Consider the following 24,700-nt stretch of genomic DNA (forward strand, 5'->3'; position numbering starts at 1 on the left):
ATTTTCCACAGTCTCAGTATAGTGTCAAAATGCACAGGCCTAGGATAAAAGAGAAATAGTATTTGAGATTGCAAGTGGATGAGTCAATGGTTTTTGTTAAGTGGGTCAAAACATGAGCTTTTTTTCTGCTTTTAAAATCAATACCAAAGATACATTATTATTACCTGTGATTTAAATATCTGAGAAAATCAGTACTCAAAACTACTGTTCAAAGCTAAAATGCTCTTGCATTCACCAGGTAAACCACTTGGACATTTTTTGTGCGTGGAATTTTGCATCACAAGTATTCCAATGTGTTAAAATACATGTGCTTTTGTGACCTCTGTTTTAGTGTACATGTTTGGTAGACAGATGACATCACAAAGAACAGATCTGAGCAGCAAGTACTATTTAGTATTTAACAATATCTTTGTAAAATATTCATGGCTTAGTAACAACCTTTGTTTCTGCAGATTGAAAAGAATTTTTACTTAGCACAGTTTTTCTCCAAATGGTTTGAGCTTTCCTTTTATTATCTGAGTATTCATGTAGATTTGCAAAAGGGCTTTTATCTTTGAACGGATGTAGCAGCTGAATATTTTAAACAAAACATGCACAGTTTGGATATTCATATCTTAGAAATGCTCTTGTAGTCAGTGATTCTGTGTGCAGATAGAATGGAAGATCAGATGAAGATGTGAAAGTTGCATTAAGATAAACTGCCATAAACTGGTCACTTAACTCATCATGCTTCAAGGCAGATAAAACCTTGTTAGCAAATGTAATAGAAACTTTTCAACATTCAGTCTGTATTTTAGTTTTTAGATTCCTTTATACACTTTTACCTACCAATTGTCATTATATAACTAATCTACAGCTAAGTAAAGGTTGCAGAAAAATGCTCCACTGATTTATTATGAGGCATGTTCATTTAGTGTGTAAAAATGTTTTTATAATATGTGCATAGTGTGTGTGTGATGGAACCTAAACAGAAAACCCTGTTCATCTTAAGGACAAAAATATTTTATTTCCTAGGCTGCAAAATAGTGGTAGAAGCATCTTGGTCCAAGAAAGTGCCAGTGCACAGAGGGTATTATCAGTGTCAGAAGTTCCTGTAGTAGTTAAAGTTTTGTTTGGTAAAATCCTAAATTATTCTCATTGAACTGCAGGATCACTAGCAACTAGCAGGTAAGCAAGTCATTCCCTGGTAAAGGTTGCAAAGGGTCTAAGATAATTTGAAATACTAAGGTGTGAAGCTTCTATTTCCTGGCTTATCTTGCCAGTGCTGGAGCTGAAAGGTGAAATGGAGGATACACAGTTGGAACTTGCTGATGAGGAGGAGCAGTTTGGCACTCGGAGGGATGGGCTCACTGCTTAGTTTCTCCAGGGCTGGCCTCTCCAAGGGACAGGTCCCCACTTGTCCTTTCTTCCCAGTGGAGGGACTTGGTTTCAGTTTTCACTCCCAAGGTGAGCTTTCCATAGCAATCCCAAGCCAAGCTCAGCTGGAGGGTTTGGTGACCCCTCCCTCCCACGGTCTGAAGAGTTCCTTTACATCGCCACTTTTTATTCTTTCATTCGTGACACTGTGGTGCTTAGGAGAAAATGTTTTGGTGCTTTTTAGCAAAATGGAAAGAGATCCATGTGTAAGTAAGTCAAATGTTAGAAATTACATCTCTGAAACTCTTGTTGTAAGCAATTTTAGGGAGGAACTCCTCCTCTCTTTATCTCTGTGATCTCCCCATGGTCTAGTCTGTGATAACCTATTTGGTTATCCTTACAACAGTATCTGAGTAATGTATTTTAGATTTATGTGCCTCTGAAAGTCAGGTCTGCTCATTGCTTTTAATGCCTATTAATAATGCCTCTTTTTTTCTACAAGCTAATGTTTTATTTTGTTCTATCTGTTACCTACTTATGCCAATGATGTTTTTTATTATTGGACTTGTAAATTCTTTTTTTTTTTTACAAAACTAAGTGCATCTAATACACTCTTGGACCAGTATCCCTCCTACCAAAGTGTAATATCTGTTGGCTGTTTCAAAAATAGGATTCTTTGGTAGCTTTGTTTTAAAAATATCAATTAACTGTTTAGTATTTTAATAATTTTGTAACAGAGGCTGTTTCTTAATTAACTTATATCCTGCTGCCCTTCAGAAAGGATTTATCCAGTAAACAGGATGATCTGAAGTAACAGTACTAATGTGTTGGAGAAAAAAAAAAAGAGCAAAACAAAGCTGCAATACTTTGTTTCTTTTTCACTACAGTTCCATTGGTGTTGATAGTGTGAAGACCAAGTACAGTAATTTCACGAATACAAGCCGCACCAATTTGACTAAGATTTTGCTCCTAAACCGGAAATGCGGCTAATAATCAGGAGCGGCTAATACAACCTCAGAAGTGCCTGCCAGAGTGCTGAGCCGAGCAGCTGCAAAGTCGGCATTTTGCGATTGTTACAAATCGCTACTTTGTTGCACCGCGGGTGGAGCCTGGCTCCCTGCAGGCAGCACGGGGGGCGGGGAGAGAGGCGGGAGAGCTCTCTTTCCTCCTCTGCCACAGCCCAGGGGAGAGACGGGGGGGGGGGGGGCCCGGCGCCGCCATTGCCGCAGCCCGGGGAGGAGAGGGGGGACCCGGGCCGGCCCTACCGCGGCCCGGGGAGGAGGGGGGGGAAGCCGGCGCCGCCATTGCTGCGGCCCAGGGAGGGGGGGGGGGAAGCCGGCGCCGCCATTGCTGCGGCCCAGGGAGGGGGGGGGAAGCGCGCGCCGCCATTGCTGTGGCCTGGGGAGCCGACGGGAGCCCCGCGCAGCCATTGCTGTGGCTCGGGGAGCCGACGGGGTGCTTTGTCCCCGCCCGCCGCCGCTGCGGCAGGAGCGGGGAAACTCCGTCCCTGCCCGCCGCCGGCGCCACGGGCGCGGGAAAGCTCCGTCCCCGCCGGCCGCCGCTGCCGTAGGAGCAGGGGAAGCTCCGTCCCTGCCTGCCACCGCAGGGCAGCGCCGACCCGGGGTGACTGAGCCCAGTGGCAGCGGCGGCCGGCCCCGAGCTGCAGCACCGTGCTGGCCCACCTGGCCCCGTCAGCGGCCCCTAGCGGGCCGAGCCTGCACAGCCTTAGCTCAGCCAGTAAACCCCGCCCTCCCGCCGTTCTGTTAATAATTGCACGCGGGTCCTCGCTGCGAACGACAGAGCGGCTTATATTCGTGTGCGGCTTATCTATGGACAAAAACCAAAATATTTGCCAACACCCAGAGATGCGGCTTATAGTCAGTGCGGCTTGTATTCGTGAATTTACTGTACCTTGAAGATACTGAAGGACCAAACTGAAAACTAATTGCTTTTGATAGAACTGAATTTTGTCACTCGAGGTGCATTGGAGAATCAGAGCTTTTATGTTACTTCATTTTGGTTTAGGGGTGTTAAGCTGAAAAATGTTGGTTCAGAATGATGATCATAAACAATTTACAAATATGTTTAATCTAGATCATTGCTAGCTATGGGAACAGCAAGATTTCTGGAACAGTCTTTCAGGAAAATGGTGGGATAGTTCTTCTGCAGTTTTAATGTCTTGGTATGTTTGAGATGGGCTGTATGAAGTGCTTGCTTGTAAAGGGAAAGTTGACTTGAAACATTCACTGTGTTCCAGACTTCAAATGCCCCTGATAGAGTAGAAAATTGGGAAGTAATCATCAGGCCAGATGCATGAAAGTGAAAGTTTTTAAAGAAACTATTTAGGGTAGCACATGGGGTGCTAAATGAGTCTAATGCATCATTCTGGTTTTAGAAGAGTACTGCACACATTGGGTGGAAAAAACTATTTTTGAAGAATTTTGTTATACTCTTGTTGTATTAAATCAGGTCAGCAAGTCATGGAGGAACATACAGTGATCTCCCTATGTTTCCCTGCCTTTTTAGTAAACTCCATTAGACTGCTGCTTGTAAGACCCTTTAATAGCACCACAGTAGCATTAAAAAGAAGAGTTAGCACACCATTGTGAATGAAGGGGAGATTGATTCTCACCAAAATGAAGTAAGGCTCTTGATTGATAAGAGGGAAGAGGATACCTATTATGAAAACTGGCAAAATGTGAATTTGTTTGCTCTTTATAAAGACTGGCTGTTTTTGTGTAGTCTGGGTTGCTGTCAGTGAATGGCAAAGTTACAGATTGATGATAACAATTGCTTAGTCATCCTTCTTCTGCTGGATGGACTTCAGTTGAGTGTACATGGATGATACGACAAATTTATTGCTTATTACAGAGTTCTCAATTCTCATTGCAGAATGATTGTGGGGATAAATAACTTTTAATTACATCATTCATCTCCCTTGAAATATTGTCTAAACTGTCATAAAATATGTTTTACTGAAGTTGAAATGTCTTTTGCTTCCCCTACATTCATCTTAATTAGTATAGAACTACTGCAGTTCTTAAAGTGGGACAATACATACATGAACAGCATTAAAATATAAGATAAAAATGATGAAATGTAAGTTCAAACTTTTTTTTGTTTAAGTTACTAGGGAGCACAACTTTATAGAAAGCTCACACAACTTTCTCAAAAACCTGACTAGTTCCAGTATGAGATCATTGTGACTAAAAAGGTGCAAAACACCATTAGGACAATTGATAATCTGTGCAACTCGCTCTTGTTAATCAGATTTTTCTCTTTTTGTAATGCACTTACTATTGCAGTGAGACTTTTGGGTTAGAAATTCAATTCCAAAATATTTTCACTTGGAAACCTGTAGTAGGTGGGAGAGTCTTTAACACTAAAATCTGTCATGTGTGCTACCTTGTGCTCTTTAATGACTTTACCAATGCACTTCAATATTAGTATTTTTGCAGGCTGGTGCAGTGAAAAACTGAGAAGATTTGCATCTCAACCTTTTCTGTTACAAAAATTAATTGTAATTATTATAATTTTTTGCATTATGCTGGCATCTAAAATGTTTGCTGTGATCACAGTTCTATGATGTGTTTTAATGAACATGAAAATAAAAACGTGCATACACCAAATATTTTTCACCAAAAAAGAGAAGACAGAAAAAAAAGTGCTATCCTGACTCTAAGAAAAAAAATTTGGAATATGGTTTGTTGGAGTCCTTCAGGAACTATAAGCAGCAGGAAGAACTTCTGTGCTAGTTCAATGCTTTAAATTAAGTATTTCTCATGTTATTGTTGGATGGTGTGATTTGACAAGTAGCCATTTAATTTGCTATTCTTTACCAAGTTTTTGTGTTCCTGTTACTATTTGTGGTCGCTTCTCTAACGTGTCTAATTGCATGGTTGGGGTTGCAGCTTGCTCAGCACTTGGGTCCTGCTGCCAAACCATGTGTTGGTCTGGTCAGCTCCAGCAGGTCACCCCAGCTTTGATCTGACTTCATGTGTAAAATCTCAGCAATGTTTGCCTACCTTTGTCAACTAATTGAAGATCTTACTGGTGAAAAGCACTCATTAAGAGAGAAGTGGGCCATGTTATGGTTACTTTTCAGAAATAATTGTACTGTGTTAGTTATAGGGTAGGAGAAAGATTTTTTGGAAGGAGTAAGGACAGAAGTCAGCTTCCAGTTTTTAGTGTCACACGAGAGGCTGGCTGGCTGTAAGTTGCTTTTTGGAGCTTTGTGTAGCTCCACTGTCAGGATTAAAGACTCTGAAATGTCCCCTCCTGTCCAGCTGCACCATCTTGCATCATGTGGCATAATTGCAGCTTCATAGACTGGGTCAGGGTTGTCCCTGCTGAAAACCAGTGGGAGGAATAAGTTACTGTCAGACATCGAGTCAGGGCATCTCTGAAAGCTTGAGAGGCTGCCATGTCCCTTAGTGCTCAATCTGAATTAAAACATGTAACTGCACTGAAGACAGAAACCTGTCAGAGGTACAGCCAAGGAGGCCTAAGTGTCTTAGTACCTGAAGCATGTGTTTTTCTTTTCTCCCTCCATTGTCATTCTGTTACTGAGATAAAAGATATGGCAGCTGAAAATGTAAACACTTTTCTTTGTCTCATCTTGCAGGCCGAAACAGCAGCAACAGAATAATTTTTCCTTGTTTCCTTCCACCAAGGGCTGGAATTTCAGAGGGGTAAGTTCGTGTTGTTTTGTTAAGGGTATAAAATTCTGTCCTGTTGCATTCTGTTGCATGTAACTTTGTAGTTAAACCATGATCTATTGGGACTAAAATCATGGAACAATTAGACTTATATTTTGTACCCTCCTAAAAGGCTTTCTAAAAATGCCAGCTTTTAAAATTTTTTTAAATTTGATTAGTTTTATTGTTCTTAGGAGTGCAGGACATAATCACATTCTACATTAACCTACTTTGAATTAAGAAAAAAATTGGATGTGTTTTCATATCTGAAAATAAATAATAAAAACTGGACTGATACTGTTTTATTCTAATATAGATATTTGTAAAGTTATTGCAAGTTTGTGTATGTGAACTTTGCAGAAGTACAGTTAAATCATAACAAAAATTACATGTTTCTTACAAGATGGGAAGGAATAGGTTTTATTTCTATTTACCTGACTGAGTAAGGAAATATGGAAGTATGTGTGTTCCCACAGAAACTGACTGAAAGCATGAAAAAGCAATGCAGGTGACACTGAGAATCTTTATATTTGCTGGTGGTATCAGGAGCTTTTATTCTTGTCCTCTTCAGGTTTCAGACGTAGCTTCTTAGTCGGTTAATTTGTTCAGAGAATCTGCCATATTATCCCCTCTCTGTCCCATATGGTCTGTGAGCCCTTCTGCACCATTTGGTGTAAAACTGACTGTGATGGTGGTGTCGCAATGGCAGTGGTATCTTTGCCATGTATGTAAGCACTGGAGCCTGGGAGGAGTCCAAAAGAAGTCAATGCATGTTGTACCTAAGTCATACTAATCGTTTGGTTAAAGGAAAGGCTTTTCTGCCTTGCAAACTTCTTTTGGTATAATGAACACTGAATTACCATTACCTGTAATGTAGACTGACTTGTGCTTGGGAGACCATATACATTTGTTTTATCTGAGCTTCTTCCAACAAAATAGTTAAGTAGACAGACATTACTTAAATGCTTTGCTGAAAGAGTTATGGCATTGACAGATTTACTGTCTGTGAACAACACTGATCTGTGTTGTTCATAATATGGTAAACTTCATTAAAACAAAAAAAAATTTTTACTGATTTTCACATTCTAATTCAGTGTTTTAAATAGAGCATCCACTATTGTTTACTGTGAGCTTTTTATTGTCATTATTCTTGTGTTACACCAGGGATGAAGTTGTCAGTGACACTGAGTAAATAGTTCCTTCACAGCAGCATGGTCAAGAGTGTAAGCAAAATACCAACAACCTCTAAGCTGTAGATTAATAATACATTTGAGAGCCAGTTTAAAAATTAAATTGATTCTAGTGTTTCCCCCAGTTCTTTCCCAGCTATGCTGGAAAAGTAATTGAGGAGGAAGGTGGGTATGAAAATAGTGGGAAGAGTATTGTAGATGTGAGCTGTAGCTGAAGAAACAGTGATCCCAAGTTCAGAGCAGTAGCTCACTGAAGTCAAGACATAGGGCTGGTTTCATAGTGGCAGCATGAGGTCTGTGATCCTGTGTGGTGCAGGTGGAGTGAACTGTACACAAAAGATGGAAAACTGGGGAGTAAAATCCCTCAGAATCAAGGACCTGGAAGGAGATAGGAATAGTAGTGTTAGAGAAAACAGGCAACATATTAATGCATCTTCAAACTGCTTCCTTCACATGTAGAAATGAAGATCTGTTGCAGGTGTCTGCCACCTTATTTTTAAGGAAACTTTTGAGACAATAACACAGATGTCAAGTTCTACAGCTGTTATAATTCATACAGTGCATAGTAGGCAGTTGCAGTTAATTGTTTGACATAAATGTCTTCATCAAGGGAAGGACCTGTATGAGTTGTTCACTTGATCTGACTTGGTGCTGAAACCAACATAGCTGAGCACTGGAAAAGAGAGCTAAGTGTCTGTTGATACTTGCATTGTGTGAGCATTAACTTCATTTTGATGGATGGAAAAATTGTGTTATGAAAAGCCCAATGAGCAGACTTGAAGTCACATAGGTTTTCATAAAGATGGTGAAAGATAATAGGCTGGCTTTGATGTCCTTTCTCAGACAGGACTAAAACCTTACTGGCTGTAATAACTAGGTTAATGTTGACAGTGGAGTAAAGCCACAGCTGAGTATAACAAACACAACTCTGAAGCTGACTTGGTTTTTTTAACTTCTATTTCTATTATTACAGACTGTAACACAGGATCATTTCAACAGTCACAAAAAATAATAAAGTGATTAGCACAGGATTGCAACACTGTGTTCATCTGCCTGTCCTTGCTTTGCAGTCAGTTCACTCAGTTTAAATGTCTCTATAACATGCTGATGAAAGGAAACCTGGAACACGCACCAACATAAACCTCAGAGTAAGATAAGGAAGGCCCGGATGCTACACATTTACCAAAGAAACTCCTCTGCACTTCTTTTCCTTACTTACATTTATCAGAAGAAGCTGATCTCCATTTTGAGCAACTCTTTTGAGCTCCATGGTTAGAGATCACATTTAACTCTCTCAGTGGGGATTTTCATATATGATATAATGTTTGTCATTTTTAGGCAGTGGTAGCAGTGACTTCCAGAATTTTGGGCAGTGTTTAGATATCAGTGGGGAGAAAGGAGCTTCTCAATTTTTTTTTACTGAATAAATCAAACCTGGTTAAGATTAAATTTAGACTTAAAGTTACTGAGCAGCAAAATCTTTTTGCTATAAGTTCCTCCTGCACACACGGAAAGCAACAGGTTAATTTGGGTTTTGAAGAGATTTTTATAGTCAGGTGTCCAACAAATAGACTATTATAAAGGGAAAGTATTTATAGTGACAACTGTCATTCCAGAGGAAGAAACTCAGAACCTTTGAAGATAAGAATATCCCACACTGGAGGAAAGACCAGAACACAGGAGATTGTGTTAGATGTGGTACTTAAAATAGGAGAGGAATGAAGCAAAATCCTATCCTGGGTATAGGATTGGAGAAGGAAGGAGGGATAGTCAGGGTGGAGAAAGCAAAGAACTGTAAAAGAATTGTGGGTGAAAATGAATAAAATATGGAAATGGAGGAAAGCCAGTGAGTATAAAAGCAGAGACATGGAAGTACAAAGTGGAGGCAGAAATCTGTAGAGCACTGCAGCCTTATCAGCTGGGCCTTTGAAAGTGCTGGCCCTCAGATGATAAGATGATGTGGGTGTGGAACTTGGTAAAGAGAAGAAGCACAAATATCTGAAGGTTTAGGGCAGTTCAGAGTCAGGTCAGTAATGAATATAAACAAAATACTAGCACAGATATTAGTATTTATTTTATTTTTGCTTTATCTTCTGATTACCACTAACTCTCACTGTACTTCTCATCTCCATGCCACTCTTTCCATAAAAGCTTGATGTAGGCAAGTGGCTTTCCTCTGCATCACTGTTTGATGCTTATAAGTAAGAGAGAGCAGGTCAGTATGCTGCTCTGGGTGTCTGTGGAAATAATGTGTTATGTTGCTATGCAGCTTTGTTTCACAAAGCATTCCATCAAATGAGGATTACATTTGTTCAGTCATCCATACACAATTAGAAGATGTGAGGAGTAAAGCTTCTGTGGTTTTTCGGTAGTTATGATACAGTGTTGAGTTATATGCTTGTATGCTATTTTTTACCACACTAAGAGTAGTCAGTTTTATAAATAAGGAAGTTCTGAATTCAAGAAGAATAAGAATCTCTCTTGAGAGTTAGAGATTTCAGCTGCTTTATCTGTCTCCCTTCCTGCTCCCTTAAAAACACCCACTGTGTTTATGCCAGTAGGATAAAGTAGACTTAGATATGCAAATGGAAGTCTTCAAATTATTGTTTAAAAAAAAACAAGCTACATTTGCAGAAGTAGTGGTACACAGTGCTATGATGACACTGGAGGTAACTATGAAGAAACTGCCAGTCAATCAAAAGCAGTTGCCTGATTAGTGAAGAATATTGGGCTGTAGGCAGAACTGAAGAGGGTGCTGGTTTTATCTGCACTTGTCTCTGATATGCCTCTCCACTGTTCCACTGAGAGAGCATAATTTCCTGCATGCTTTAAGCAGACATCTGAACCATTATGATGGTTTCTTTATTTCCTCCCTACCACACACAATAAATTTGGCTGAAGATCTTCAGAGCTAAAAATAAACAGTGAAATCTAAACCAAAATTTTGTACTTGAAATAGTTTGAGGGATGTGTTTAGTGTGCAATTGCCTGAAGATTGAAGATAATTTATTGCAATGAGGCTTCTTCCTCTTCCTTCTTTCTTGTTTCCTTTCTAGTTTTGCAAAAGCATCTAACTGAGCTGCAGATGTGGTCACCTATGAGGAAGGCTGATCTAATTTATGAGAAATCTGTCACAAAAAAAGTGTTAAATATGCTGAAAGTCAATTTTAGACATGTAAGTGGTTTCTGTGCTAGTTTTGCTGCACACATGTTTGTGGGGGAAAAGGTGTCTGTCATGCCAAATGAGAAGGATTCCACACTTTTCAGACAGTATTTGGAAAACAATGTGTTTTTGTACAGACTGACACACTTCAGTTATCCCTTTCAGGATGCACAAATCTCAACAGGATAAAATTATCTGAGAGTGAAATTAAATTTTATCCTGGGTTTAAAATGATTAATAATTAATGAATTGAATAAATTATGTAATTATTTGCTACCATAGAAAGCACCTCTGTACCTCTTCAGGAATCTGTGTGGTTTTACTTTTTTTCTGTATTCACTGATAGTTGTTTGCCTAGGCAATGATGTAACCTCGAACAGAAACTTATTAGAAATGGTGTCACACAGGCCTATTTTCATCCTTGTTGAAACAAAGTTATGCACTACTGGCTCTGAATCAAATGTGCTTAAATACCATAATCTCTTGGTATGTCCAGTATGGTTGTAAATCACAAGGTATCATACACATTGAAAAAACACGTGTGGTTTTCTGTTAGTTCAATATACTCCTAAGCACAATTTAAGCAGCTTCCTCAGTGGAGGATGCTTATTTTGTCATTGACAGCATGTTTTTATAAGTGATTACTTTGTGTACTCACAGCATAGCTGGGAGTGGAATAATTGTACCTGTTGTGACACAGCAGTCAGGAGTCAATTCCTTCCTGTGCCATAGGAGACTCTGAGCAGGGGAGTCCAGCTGGGACCCCTGCTCCCCATGGCTGCTCTCCTCCCTTTGCAGAGTGTCCTATGTCTTCTAACCTGCAGCAGGTTAAAGATTGTGAGTACTTCATCCCTGACCCATCTTCTCCCCCTTTGTCTTTGAACAGAAGAATTCCATATTCCTTTTCTGCTTTCCAACAGATGATGAATTCCTGTGTGCCACTCACTCCTTTTAGATCTCTTCCTGTTTTCTCACAGTGGCTTCAAGCTCTTCTGTTTCAGAGTTTGTCTCAGCCCTTCTTTTACTGCCTGACTCTACTCAGACTTGCCTTTAGTCTGCCTCTGTGGAGGAGCTGTTGAGCTGCTGTCCAGCACTGACCTTTCCTGGGCTGGGATGGCCCTGATATCTGATATTACAAATGGTAAGAGGCAATTCTGTAAGTCCCTTCTTGCGGTTCTTTCTTGGGAGTGCTGCAGGAGCAGGGAAACTTTATTTCACATCATTGATAGCAGCAATATAAGGAGCATTAAAAATATCCTTCCACGACACAATTTCTGGTTCAGAAGACAGGAGCTTATAAATGGTAGCAACTATTCATGCTGGACATGGATTTTTGTTTTAAGGGTTGAGTTTGATGTCTCCCTGCTTAATCTATGGGCGGAGTTTTAAATGGTTTAGCTTGTTATTGGTTTTGGTTTTGAACGAACCATTGGAACTGTTGTTGGTTAGTCACAAGACTAATTTCTCTTGGAACAGCAAGGTTTATATTGGCAAACTAAATAGAGATGTTATCAGAAATTCATTGTGTGGCATTTGCGTAACTGGATAGCAGTCAATTCCATGTGCAGTTTCAAAACACATCAGAATCATTGTATTCCTAATGTATACACTGAATTCAGAAACAAATTCAGAGTGACCAGTTAGACAATTGTGAAGAATTAAAAAATGTATTATTCCAAAGCCATGTGCTGAGTCAGCATGGTTTAATCACCGTATCTTCTGCCCACAGTGTGTGATGCAAGATTAGTCATGTCACACTAGAATTTGAAATTCCAGCCAAACATGGTTTGTTGATATGTTGGTTCTTAGGCCTTTGATAAATGGCCATATTTCTTTGTAGGGTCAATGGGTACTGTAAGTTACAAGGTTCTCTGTAAACAGTAGTGTGGCAACAATCATGAATGTGCTGGAGTGACAGCTGTGAGTTGTTTATAAATCAGTTACAAAGGAGAGTGATGCTGGCTGGCCTGTAGACTTCAACATGCCAAGATTCCAATAGCTGGGGACTCAGGTATACAAATCTGTGCATGTTTTAGGAGCTATTACTGCTCATGCTACCTAGGGAGTGCTGTACTGCTTGGGAGTTTCCAGGGACTTCATTAACTCAGTTCAGTAACTTTCAGGGCTTTTACATGTGAAGTAATCTATGAGTTAAGTACACAGCCATTAAACTGTTCATGTAGTTTACAGAGGTGCTTCCAAGTTAATTGGAATTCCAAGTTAATTCCAAGGTAATTCCAAGTTAACATGGCAGTTATAGAAAATGCACTTTAGATTCTATGTTTCTTGGGGCAAGAATATTGAGGCCCTTATAGAGCACTTGGCTAAGGCATTCCTGAAAAGACCTCCACAGACTTGGACATCTGCAAGACTTTTCACTCATGACTTTAGTTGTAAAGGCTCAGTTATTCAATTAATACCCTGAAGTTTTCTGATAATGGAAATAGTGTGATATTTCCTATTTGCAAGGGTTTTGTATAATTTAATCTTTTCAAACAATGGAATTTAAAAAAAAAGTACTTCATACAGTCATCTGATACTGTTGTAGGGTTTTGTTTTATGGATCTTTGTATTAAGTTTATTTTTGCTCTGGGTGTGGTTTATTATTTATAGTAGAAATATTCTGTATATGCTATAAACCTTCCATGCCAGCTATTTTGCACATACAAACAATACTGAGCTAGAAGCAGCATGTGATAAAGCAGATCCAATTGTGATTCTCTTAGGCTAGGTTGGATGTTCTGTTTTAGAGCAGATTTCCTGTCTTTAATCATACATTGGGTGTTACCTTGTACTCCTGCTGTCATTTACTGTTCTTTTCTTTGTTCAGCAGCAGATGAACTTGACCCCTGTTCAGTTTAAATCAAACTCTGCCCATTTCTCTTTGTTTCCCCCCTCTCCACCAGTGGCTGCTCTTTGAGAACATGTGATATGAAATTACTATTTCCTATGACTTTATTTCAGAAACTTATAATGGTTAACTGAGTGATGCTCTTGTCCAGCTGAATTTGGTGCCACTCAGTCTGAGAAACCAACATTTTAGAAGCAATTTTGAGCAATACATTGGTATTTTATTAATGCTACACTTTCATATTAGCAATTTCATTTTCAGTTGTCTAGTGCAAATGAAGGGCTGCACACATGGGCTTGAACTGCTGTTGTGTTCGGTTGTGCTAGTTGTGGTGCTTGCAGGAGAACTTGGTGTTACTACAACAAAGATACATTATTAACATGACTTTTCATTTTCCCCAAATTGTTGTGATGGTCTGTTGTCTAATCTCTTAATGCTTGTACTGTGAAAACTCACTGATCTTCTAAGTTGATTGTAAGAGATTTCAGTTTGGTAGTGGTTAGGTATTATTATTTTAAACTGTGGATTAAATAATTAAAAAAAAAGTGAATGGATGGACTACACATTTGGAAAAGGTTTCAAAAGTATATCCAAAGACAGTTGGGAAATCCTCCATACTGGAGGTTTTATTCTAACATCTCCCTCTCCATTTCCAGTCCCTCTGCAGTTCCACAGGTTCTAATTTAGTTTGTCAAGTTGTACATTTGGCAGAAAGCTAAACAAAATCCTTTTAAGGACCAGGAGAGAAGGAAAACCTCCTGAAAAGTTCAGAACTTCTGAAACAGCTTATAAACAGTCCTGGAGCTGATGGGAAAAGCAAAGGAAGTTTGAGTTCTTGGCTGGAAGAAGCATTTTGAGTAAGTTTGTTGGTTTCTCCATGAGGACTCACATTCATTCTAAACACAGAGGTGCTTTCCAGATTTGGTCAAACATCTCAGTTGTAGAATGAATCCTAATAATTTCTAAACATAAGAACAAGATTCTTCTTGAGAGGTGATGCTGTGGTTAGAGCGTACTCAGCAGTTAAAAATTATGGCTATCTTTTAAAATGCGACACAAGTGCTTAACATGAACAATATGATGATGACTTCTATTTATTACAGTCTGGAAACAAATTTTGTTATTATAGTAGCAACCAGAAAATAAGGTCTCAGTTTTGCTGGATATTACATAAACATAGTAATAAACATTTTTTTTCTCCAAAGAATTTACAATCTAAGCATCTGTAAGAACATACTGTAACATTTCTTTACCAATACTAAATTAAATTTTAAAGTAAATTCAGATCTCTTGAGGCTCTTAAATTTCATTAATGATGACATTTTTGTAATTCCTGGGTTCTGTTATGTGTGTTGAAACGGGATATTCCATTCTAATGGAAGATGAATATAATGTGTTATATATACAGTCTATAAATTCAGTGTATATAATATGATCCTGACATGATTTGAAGTAATCTTCTTAGGATATGTAAAATGTACACTTAAAAATATTTATTATGTAGGTTTTGGTACAAAAATTGTACACAGGTTGTGTCTGTCTCTTTCTAGATTGTGGTTGCTTGTAAAGCTTTCCAGAGGGAGTTAAATTTAGCGTTCTTAAAACACTCATAACACACAATGAGAAAACAGTTTCAATCTATTTCTGTGTCAGCAGGCTCCCTGCTGAATTTGCAAAACTTAGTTCTTTTCCAAGCACTGTTTTCAGTTGTTCACAACCTTAATTATCCTCAGAAGTAGCAGTCAACAATCCCTGTGTCCTCCCAGACCCTTCCAGTCCAAAGCAGAGCTGTAGCCTTGTGCAGAGCTCAGGAAATGAGGGCAGTTGTACTGATCCTGAGGTTAGATTGTGTGTCCTGTTGCAAGGAGACTGGGAGGAGATGGGGGGGAGCTGCAGTGCTTCCTCAGCCTCCTCAGCTGGGCAGTGCCTGCTGCACTTTGGTGTCGCACTTGCTTCTGGGCTACTGAAGTCCTAGGAGCAAAAATAAAAACTGTTCTCTTCTGCATGCCTTCAGCAAATCATGGCAATCTTTTTCTGGGAAGCGTTATCTTAGAGTTACCCAGATCTTTATCTCTGGAAGAATACATGAGATACTATAAACTCTGTGGTTTGTACTATGGGAGATGGGATGGGCAAATTTGGATATCTTGCAGGGAATTTAATACCAGTGAGCATCTCTTCCAGCCTGTGGAAGGAGCCAGGTCAAACCTCACAGCACTTGGGATGTGTGTGTTCCTCTTAGTGCAGTAAAAATCCTGGTTGCAGCATAGGATACTGCCCTGGAAGAAGGATTTTTATGTATTTATTTTTCTGTTTGTAATATCTGTAATTTTAAGAACTCTAGAGAAGAAAGCAACGGTGAATCTGCTTAGGTAGCTTTGCTTGCATTTTACTGTGATTTTTGACACAGCAGCTGGAACCTGTGTGCTGTCTGAATAAAGACTTGTCATGTGCTGCTGGTTACAGACATTTGACAGGCTTCAGCCTTACGCCACCACAGTGCTTTGGGTGTTTTACAAGTGAGAATACTAAGGCAGGAAACTTTCAGAGACATAGTGTTGTCAGATTTATTTATTTTAATTAAAAAAAAGAAAAAGAATAGCTGGTGTTCATTCTTTCTTCTTGAAAACTGTAGTTACAGCAATATTTAATTCACTTTACTTGGAGCTTTGTGGATTTTTTGGCTGTTTATTTGATCTTGTGTTCGTGGTACTGTCTTGTTTCATTTTATGTTTTGTTGGACTGGGCAGATCTGCTGTAACTGCACAAGGACCAAAGGAGCACCTTTCATATATTTACATATTTAGAGTTTGTCAGTTCTGATTTCTGGACATCATTCTTGTGATGGAGTTGCTGTCTGGAATCTAGATAGGATGTTTTAGATTTCCTTCCTTGGTACTTGTGTGGCTGTCTACAGTATAAGTAAGTTCTAGCTGTACTTTCTTTCAGGTGGATGCCCTTGATGCTGCTGTCAACAAAGTGCAGAGTACCTTGGAGGTGATTCATGTGCAACTGCAGGGAAAAAACAGAATGTTTTCTTCCCTCAGACCTTAGAAAGGTTTTGCAATCCCATTAATTTCTGTTGATTGATAGAGGCAGAGGGCCAGATTATTTTAAATGTTGTTTATTAGATTGATGAGAGAAAACCTGACATAAAGCTGAAATCTGTGGTATTTGGCTTTAGGCTTCTTAAATTCTGATGGCTGCTGAGGCAGGTGGTTATAGGTGGCCTGAGGAGTAGTGCAAGTGCAAATATAAAGAAGCATAGCAAGTCTTTACATGTTGTGGTCTCCAGGAAGTGGAATACAGAAATCCACGTGTTACCAGGAAATCTAATTGAAAAATGCCTGCCTACCTAACTTCATCTTTGGTGCAATTAAAGAGCTATGGATATCATAACATTTATTGCACTCCTATATTTGATCCTGGGTCAGGTGTTACCAAATTCTGATAGCAGAGGATTAGGATTTTCTGTATGGGGTAAAAGATTATTTCAGAAATAATTTTAATCTAAGTTAGTAAAGAGAGACTAAAGAATACTTGTAAAATATTGCAGGCTTATATATAGAATTTATATGTATTCCCTTCAAAAAATATACTATATTCTGCTGGAAGGGTCTGAAAAGAAGGTGGCTAGGTTGAGTTTTACCTCACTTTTGGGCATGGAAGACAGGCCAGACAGTAGCATTCACCAAGAGCGATGTACTGCAGTAATTTTTAAAGTACTGGGCTAAAATGTCTGTTTTTCTCAGAGATCTTTCAGTCAGTATTTTCTGTTGTAGAGATATTGTGGCTCCTCTTCTCAAAGGAACTGGTTACTCACTGGTATCAGTTTCACCTTTTATCTTCTTCCAAGCTCAGCAGATTTTTTTTGTTCTGAAGAAACACTGCACCACCTCACTAAGGACTTGTTTTCTTTAAAGATGAAGTTAGAATTGCTGTTATCTTGCTACCCAAATTTAAATTTATCTTGCCAGTCTTGCCCACTGGAAGAATGCAGAATTCTGCTGATAGCAAAACCAGGTCTGTGTAGATCTGAGCAAGTCACAAAAGACTGAACAGGATAGGGGCAGATCAAGAATGAGGTGTAATTTTTTCTTTCTAGTTATATTGAACTATTAGGGATGAAATCAAGTCTGCACTTGTCCTTACATGCAAAATTGTCCTTCATTTCTACCATTATGCCTCTGTTAATTTAAGAACTCCTGCTTAACATATCCCATAACTTCTCAAATACTTAAAAAAAATCTGTGAAATAAATATTTGCAAGTTCTGCCCAGCATCTACCAGCTGTTTTGTTTGCTGAGACATCTGCTTTCGGACATAGTTGTCTGCCCTTGAGTTTAAAGCCCATTGCTGCTGTTGAAGAAGTGCACAGATGGGAGATGAGCTGTTTCAGTTACTGAGGCTCAAAATTCCCAAACACCTACCTGTTGTTTTAGAAACCTCTTAGTGATATCTTTACCCTCACCACACTGGTGCTATTCACTTATGAGCTGTTTGTCAAACACTTTTGTCTGTTTAAAATATTATTGTGAACCAGCATGTGAGAGAAAAGCCATGACAGACACAGCAGTACAGATCAGCTTCTGACACTTGCAGTGCTCTGCATGACAGGAAGCGAGAGCACACTGTGTGGCTGCCTGGGGAGGAGTTCCTGCTGAAAGCTGAAGGACAGACATAGGGACTCCTTTGTAGCAAAGACTTTGCAGTGTCACACTGAAAATTAAGAAACCTCCTAAAATCTGGGCACGATACAAAATAACTCATGGTGTGGTGCTGCTTATTTGTGCATCATCAGGTAAGCGTGAATCAGGATTGTGTAACTTTTTATTGCTTGTGTGTAAGTTGGAATTGCACAGGTACTCCTTCCAAGCATGCTAGGATCTAAGATTGGGTATTGATTGAACCAAAATGTTGCTTGGCAGGAATGTTTCCTTATGTAAGGAAGGAAATTTGCTAAAGGTTGAGGTAACGTACTCTGCTATTCCCAGTGGGATGGAGGATGGTTTAGTTTTCTCTCTGTACTTTTTGTTACTGCAGGGTGATGGGTTTAGCTCTTTGTTTCTGTTCATCTGTCATACCCATGAAAACATCTCTGCCTCAGTCTCCTAGCTTGAAAATGGGAATTTTAGCTGGATCTAGGGCTTAAAGGGGAATATTTGTAGCAATATGCATTGTTGTCTCCATTGTCAAAGTGAAAACTGTAACACACACATACAACTTACAGTGTATTTACACTGCAGAATGATTCTACTCTGCAGCATGTGGATGTGGTATCACCTGGAAAATTGAGTGTTGTTATGGACACTGCACTTTGGAGAGATGTGGACAGAAAAATAGCAAGGTTGATAATAACAGTAGAAGATACAACCTTTAAGGGAGGTTTAAAAGATTCAATTCATTTTGTGTATAGAAAAACAAGACAATGTAAGATGTGAGTATAGGTTGATCTCTGAGTGTGTGTGAACAATTGTGAAGTGGACACTTGTTCTTTGTATTTGCCAAGTGTAGCACAGGAGTAAATGGGTTTTTTCATAGCAAGGGAGATTCAGGTTAGAGATTTTGGGGATAAATGCCTCCCGATTGTCAGGTTCATCAAGAGTAAAAGTATAGAATTAGAATCTGTCATTTCAAACTGCTGTATAAAACTTTCCTGTCCTACATGTTGCAGTGGTTAGCATTTAGTATTTGGTTGTTCTTAATGATTTGTGTTGAGCTTTGATTTTGGACTGTTAGTATGTGAATAAGGGTAGGCCATTAGGGACACCAGTGAACAGATGTGATCTCAGATTTTGCAGCTCCAGCCCCAGTTTACAGCATCATTTCTTGGAAAAGCAGAGGGCATCCTCCCATTTAGGAATCCAAGTTATTTCAAAATATTTGTGTATCTCAAAACTGTGCTTTGAAGTTCTTAGAAATATGTGATCAAGGCAGGGGGCTGTAGAGTGAGGCAAATCAGGGATATGAAAACTTTATGGCTCTACAACACCTGGAAGGAGATATTAGCCAGGTGGGGGTTGGGCTCTTCTCCCAGGTGTAACAAGTGATAGGACAAGAGGAAGCAGCCTCAAGTTGTACCTGGGAAGGTTTAGATTGGATATTAAGGAAAATTTCTTCACTAAAGGCACTGTCAAGCACTGGAATGAGCTGCCTAGGTCAGTGGTGGAATCACCATCCCTGGAGGTGTTTAAAAGCCGTGCAGTTGTGGTACTGAGGGACATGAGTTAGGGGTAGCTTGGCAGCACTGGGTTAATGGTTGGACTTGGTGATCTTAGAGGGATTTTCCAGCCTAAGCGATTCTGTGACTTGAAGAGCCTGTGTGCCCTGCAAGTGCACAAAAACTTTAAGGATAGTGTTGGAGCATTAAAACACCCCAACTTTGATTATTCTTACTTTTGCAACCAATCCTATGCTAAACTCCCTCAGCACAAACATACAAGGCCAGGAGCTGAAAATTCATCACCTCAGCTTGTCGAAGACTAAGGAATCCAGGGATTGTTTGCATGCTGACTGGTTGTATTTCTCGGAGACATAAAGAACTGGATCTGACAGATCCCAGCTGAAAAGTGTTTGGATAAGAACAGAAGCTGAATCTAAATAGTATATGGACTCTTTTATATTGCATCTTCTTTTTTATTTATATACTAGGTGAGTTTAGAATCATTAGATATTGTGTTAATTAGAAGCATAAATTTATGTAGGAGCATTCAAATCTGGCTGAGAAAGGATTCTTGTGCAACAAAAAACTCCTCTGGAAAAGAAAGAAATCTAACTTATATAGCTGAATTTGGTTTGGACTTTGCTGTAAAATTTGCAAAACTTTCAGTGTATTTAATTGTTCTAGATTCCAGTTACTGGTCCTTTCCTCTGTCTTCCAAAAAGGGGAAGGAAGAAGGTTAAATAAAGACAGAGTAAATAGCAGTCCTCAAACAAAGCTGTGCTAATCCTTGTCCTTACAGCATCCCGTACATGCACACCCATTTCCTGTTGTTAATGTTAAACACATTGAATGTAACTTTCATTTCATTGTTCACTTCAGTGTTTCTTTTGCATTACATTGACTGGAAAATCTCCAATCCATCACAACAGGCAGTGCAGAAGCAGAGCCTGCTGGCTGTGACAGGGGAGGCTGCCAAGGAGCTGCCATTTTGGCCAGCAGGGATGTGATGACTCTTGGAAGTGCTTGAGAAGTGTGAAAGTCATCAGTGGCAGAGATGACCTCACCTCAATTGCAGTTTTTGCTGTGCTATAACAGAGCAGTCTGTTTTTTCATTTGTTTGCTTTCTTTGGAATATCAGGAAGATGCAAGTTCTGTTCCTAACACCAGAATCCAGGCTTCTGCCAGCTGAGTGAGTGCAAGGTGGGAAGATGGTCTGTCAGTTTTGTGTCCCAAGCTCCTCAGTGCAGTGGGGTCATCTCTGGCCATTTCTCCTTGAAAGCACTAATGTTCTTTATTTGTGTCACTTTGGAGAAGATGAAACCTGGAATGTCTCTGGTATTCCAAACAGTAGAGGGCAGTGGAAATACACATGGAAACCAGTTTTATTGTAACACCAAAGAAGTTTTGGTTACAAGTTCCTTTTGCCAACGTAACATAAAAATCTGAGATACTGGAATGCAGGGTAGCAGGTTCTGGACTTTGAAAAAAGAACAAAAATGTTAAATTCACTATTCTGAGATTATGTCTCAGAAAACATATATAGTGCATTATTCAGCTGAAAAAAGCATCATACTCTGGGGAAAACTTGTTTTAAGATGTTTTTATCTCCCTATGCCTCAAACTCTTGTCAGTGGTGCAGCCACAGAAGTGGGAGATGAGTAAGGAGGCTCACTGGTATTGGCAGGAAGGTGAGTGACAGGCTGTGGTAAAGCAAAGGAGGGCTGGCCTTTAAACATGGTGGAAGAGCCATCTCTTTCTGAAAAGGCTTGAACTCTAGTGAATGATTTGTCACTTTTTAAATGAAATTGTAATTGCTTGTCTCAGATCCAAGCTCTATATTCAACAGGAAATGCAGATATTTCTTGCTGAGGACTGCAGACAGAGCTGTTTGTGTGATTAATATGTCACATTCTCCTGCTATAGAGACTTTACAGAATTGTGCATTGTGTATATATATATATATATACGCATATATATATATATTTATTTTTTTTTTTGGTGTCATCTCTGCCTGTATTTCGTTTTAGATGCTTGAATGCCAATGTAACAGGAGTGTGATGTGATGGAAAGTGTGTAATCCTGTGTAAGGTTACCCTTTTTTTCAGTATCATTCTGGCTTGAAGCTGGGTAATGCAACACCACTGCTGTCTCTTCTAGTTCTCTTCTGAACTCTGCTGGGTGGGTTTATAGCCCATCACCTGTGGCAGGAAATGTTAAATTAGTGGTTGTTCAACTAACCTTATCAGAAGGTTTTTAATCTCTTGCCTAGTAATTAAACTGGATCCAAGGCATATTTCACTAGCTGAGTAATACCACCAGGTAAGAAAAGTGCTGAAGTTTTTAGACATTCCTCTTGTATTAACAAGACTAAACTGAAACGTTTTAACTTCTCTGTTTGCTGGCTGTGTCATCTGTTTAACTTTTGGGAACATTTTAAATTAACCAGGAGAATTGAAACATTGAAGCAGTCCAGTTTGTAGTTTTTTCCTCGTCCTAACCCTTCTTGCATTCCTCTTAACGTCTTTTGTCCTGTTTGTGCCTCATCATTGGACTCTGTCCTGAGACCTCCATACTCTGCTGTAACTAACTGGGAGCTTTATAATTTTGAGGGCATTTGGATGTGATTTGAAATAGAAGTAGTGAAAACTTGAAACAGATTTTATCACTCCGGAGCAACAGCAGATGGAATTTTTGGAGTCATGAAAAGAATAAATATGGTCTTAGCAAGTGGTGCTTCTCAGGGATTTTTAAAGAGAGATCAGTGTGTTGGTTGGATGGGTGTGGATGCACTGACAAATGCAAAGAAAAAAGAATGAGAATTGTGGTGCCTGATTATTCTTTTGAGCTTACCAGCTTCTGTACATGTTAGAGATGTAAGAATTAGAAGGGTGCTTAGAATTGCACATCTGTCTTTGAGTATACACATGTGAATGTTGCTGCTAAAAAATATTTGCATATAAAGAGAATTTATAAGCTAACCAGATTTAAAAAAAACCAACAAAGGTTGTATAAAAACAGTGTTATTAGAAATTCACATGGAAGTCTGGATTATTGTTGTGATTTTATGTCTTTCTGTAAAGAAATGATGTTGTGCTCCTGCCTTTTCTGAGCTGCTTCAACACTGGCTGTGATTCCTGGGGCATAAGGCCATCATCAGACTTTGGGTGGGAAGGTTCCTTGGAGATGTAGAGGTGTTCTCAGCTGGCTCAGGAGATACTGATTACTTTTTCAAATTAAAAGGAAAAAAAATAATGCAATATTGCTGCTTTTCATGCATACATAATCCACCCTCTGAGGTGTACGTTGAACCTGGCCTGTGATGTTTGACTTTTTATTAAGTATTTGATAAATTTTCTCCTGTCCTTCCACATTAATCCCTTTTGATTTTATTTTTGCTCTACCTGATCTCTTTATATTGTTTTTCTTCGGGTAGTTTTGGTTTTTAATTTAGTCTGACACAGATATTGTCCCTGATAACAGTGTACCATAGACTAGAGAGGAGCCTTTTTCTCAACAGTAAAAAGGATACAAAACTTTGTTAGCTAAATGGTATTCCCTTTTCTGTATTATTGCAAATTGCAAATGTGAATGTATATACACTTGTTATATGCATATATATATATTTTTATATGTTTGTGTATGTGTGTATATAGGCACTTCTACTTATTTACATTTATTTAAATCATATAACTCCATTATTTACCAAGTTAGGTTCTTCCAATTAACAGTATTGAAGTGTGTTCTGGTGTATGTTCTGAAAAGACTGTTTAAAAAAATATTTTCATATGTAAACAATCTGAAATACAGACTAATTGGATGGTTTCTAATTTGTCTTTGTTTTGGACTTTTTGTTTTGGGGGCATGGGGAAAGTCTGTTTCGTTAGAATGGATTTCTGTACGAAAAAAGGTCTCAAAGTTGTTCAGTGTTCAGTTCTGACATGAGTCTGACTAAGAAAGTCCAAGGGTATGATGTGCCTATGCAAACACATTATCTTGAACTGTTATTTATTTTGATACCAGTCTGTGTGCAGACACATTTCTAAGCATTTGGAATGGAGAGATGATTTAACAAAAGTCAGTAATTCTCTTGAAAAGCATTTCCTTCCCCATCACAGGATGGGTTTTGTCAAGCTATTTTTGTGCATCTTTGCATTTCATCTCCCAGGTGGTAACGTATAAATCTGTTGTATTGATAATTAAAACCCTGTGATGGAGACTATGTTAATCCAGCCTTCCTTATAACAATGTCTTATTGCTCTAATTCCTTTAATGAAAGCATTACTTTAATAGATAATTGGATATCTTACCTTCTCATCTCCTGGAGATAATTATGGAAAGCAACTCTTTCCTGCTATGGTAAGACCAGGAAGTCTCTTGTCTCTGTAACTGTGGATACAGGCACAGCCTTTTGGGCAACAATATCACAAACATTAGGATTCAAAATTAGGATGCAGCAAGCTTTTTCAGCCTAGAGGTTCAGGAGCAGGTAATGCACCTGTGTGGTCAGTCAGAAAACAGATACATTTCTGATCAGAACATGTTCTTGCTACAATTTTCATGCAGGTGTGTACCCATTTTTTAATGTCTCTAAATTCTGTGCAAAAAATAGAGTTATCGAAGTGTTCCAAGCTTTCCTGCTTTCCCAGCAAGGCAAACATTATCATAATATTTTTCAAAATGGTTTGATTCACGTACATACAGATTCTAATACAGAGAATCTCTGTGGTGAGATGGCATTTGTCCATTGCTCCTAGCCCAGTGTGGAGTTACCATGGTGTTCTGTACTCGGTGTGTCACACAATGCTGCAGTGGGACATTCTTATGTCAGAGTGTGCTGGGATGGGGAGGGAGCAGGGCTGCAGTGAGGACAGAGCCTGCCTTGCTGTGGGACACTGGCTGCTACACCAGGCTGAGCTTCTGGGCTGCTTTGTTGGGAGGTTTGTGTTGCTTCATGTGCCATATGAGTTAGAACATAAAATGAAGAGCAACAATCAAGGGGTGATTTTGTGGGATGTGGCAGATTTGGGGGTCAGTTGCATTGTGCTATGGCAGCTGAGACAGGACTTGTAACCCCTTTGGGAAAAGATCTTCACAAAGAGCAGGGATTAGTTTAATGAACACCTTATGCTCCCTGCACAATATCCACTGCAATCTTTGCTTCTAATCCACTTACTATAGGCAAAGAAATTTATCTGTGATCTGGCAGCTCAATTATTGGATTTTTTTTTTTGCCATGGATTTCTACCTCCCCCTTATACAATGGTAATAGCACTTGAAACT

At 39.1% G+C, this 24,700-nt stretch overlaps 1 protein-coding gene across 1 annotated transcript in view; it reads left to right on the forward strand.

The window, feature by feature from the left end:
* Nucleotides 1-24,700, forward strand: part of ARHGEF3 (Rho guanine nucleotide exchange factor 3) — a 110,143-nt gene that overhangs the window by 29,203 nt on the left and 56,240 nt on the right. Inside the window, 1 exon segment of the mRNA XM_033071856.1 lies at nucleotides 5,981-6,047. Within this exon segment, the coding sequence (XP_032927747.1) occupies nucleotides 5,981-6,047 (67 nt within the window).

Source organism: Catharus ustulatus, chromosome 13 (assembly GCF_009819885.2).
Source record: "Catharus ustulatus isolate bCatUst1 chromosome 13, bCatUst1.pri.v2, whole genome shotgun sequence".
NCBI classification, from domain to species: Eukaryota; Metazoa; Chordata; class Aves; order Passeriformes; family Turdidae; genus Catharus; species Catharus ustulatus.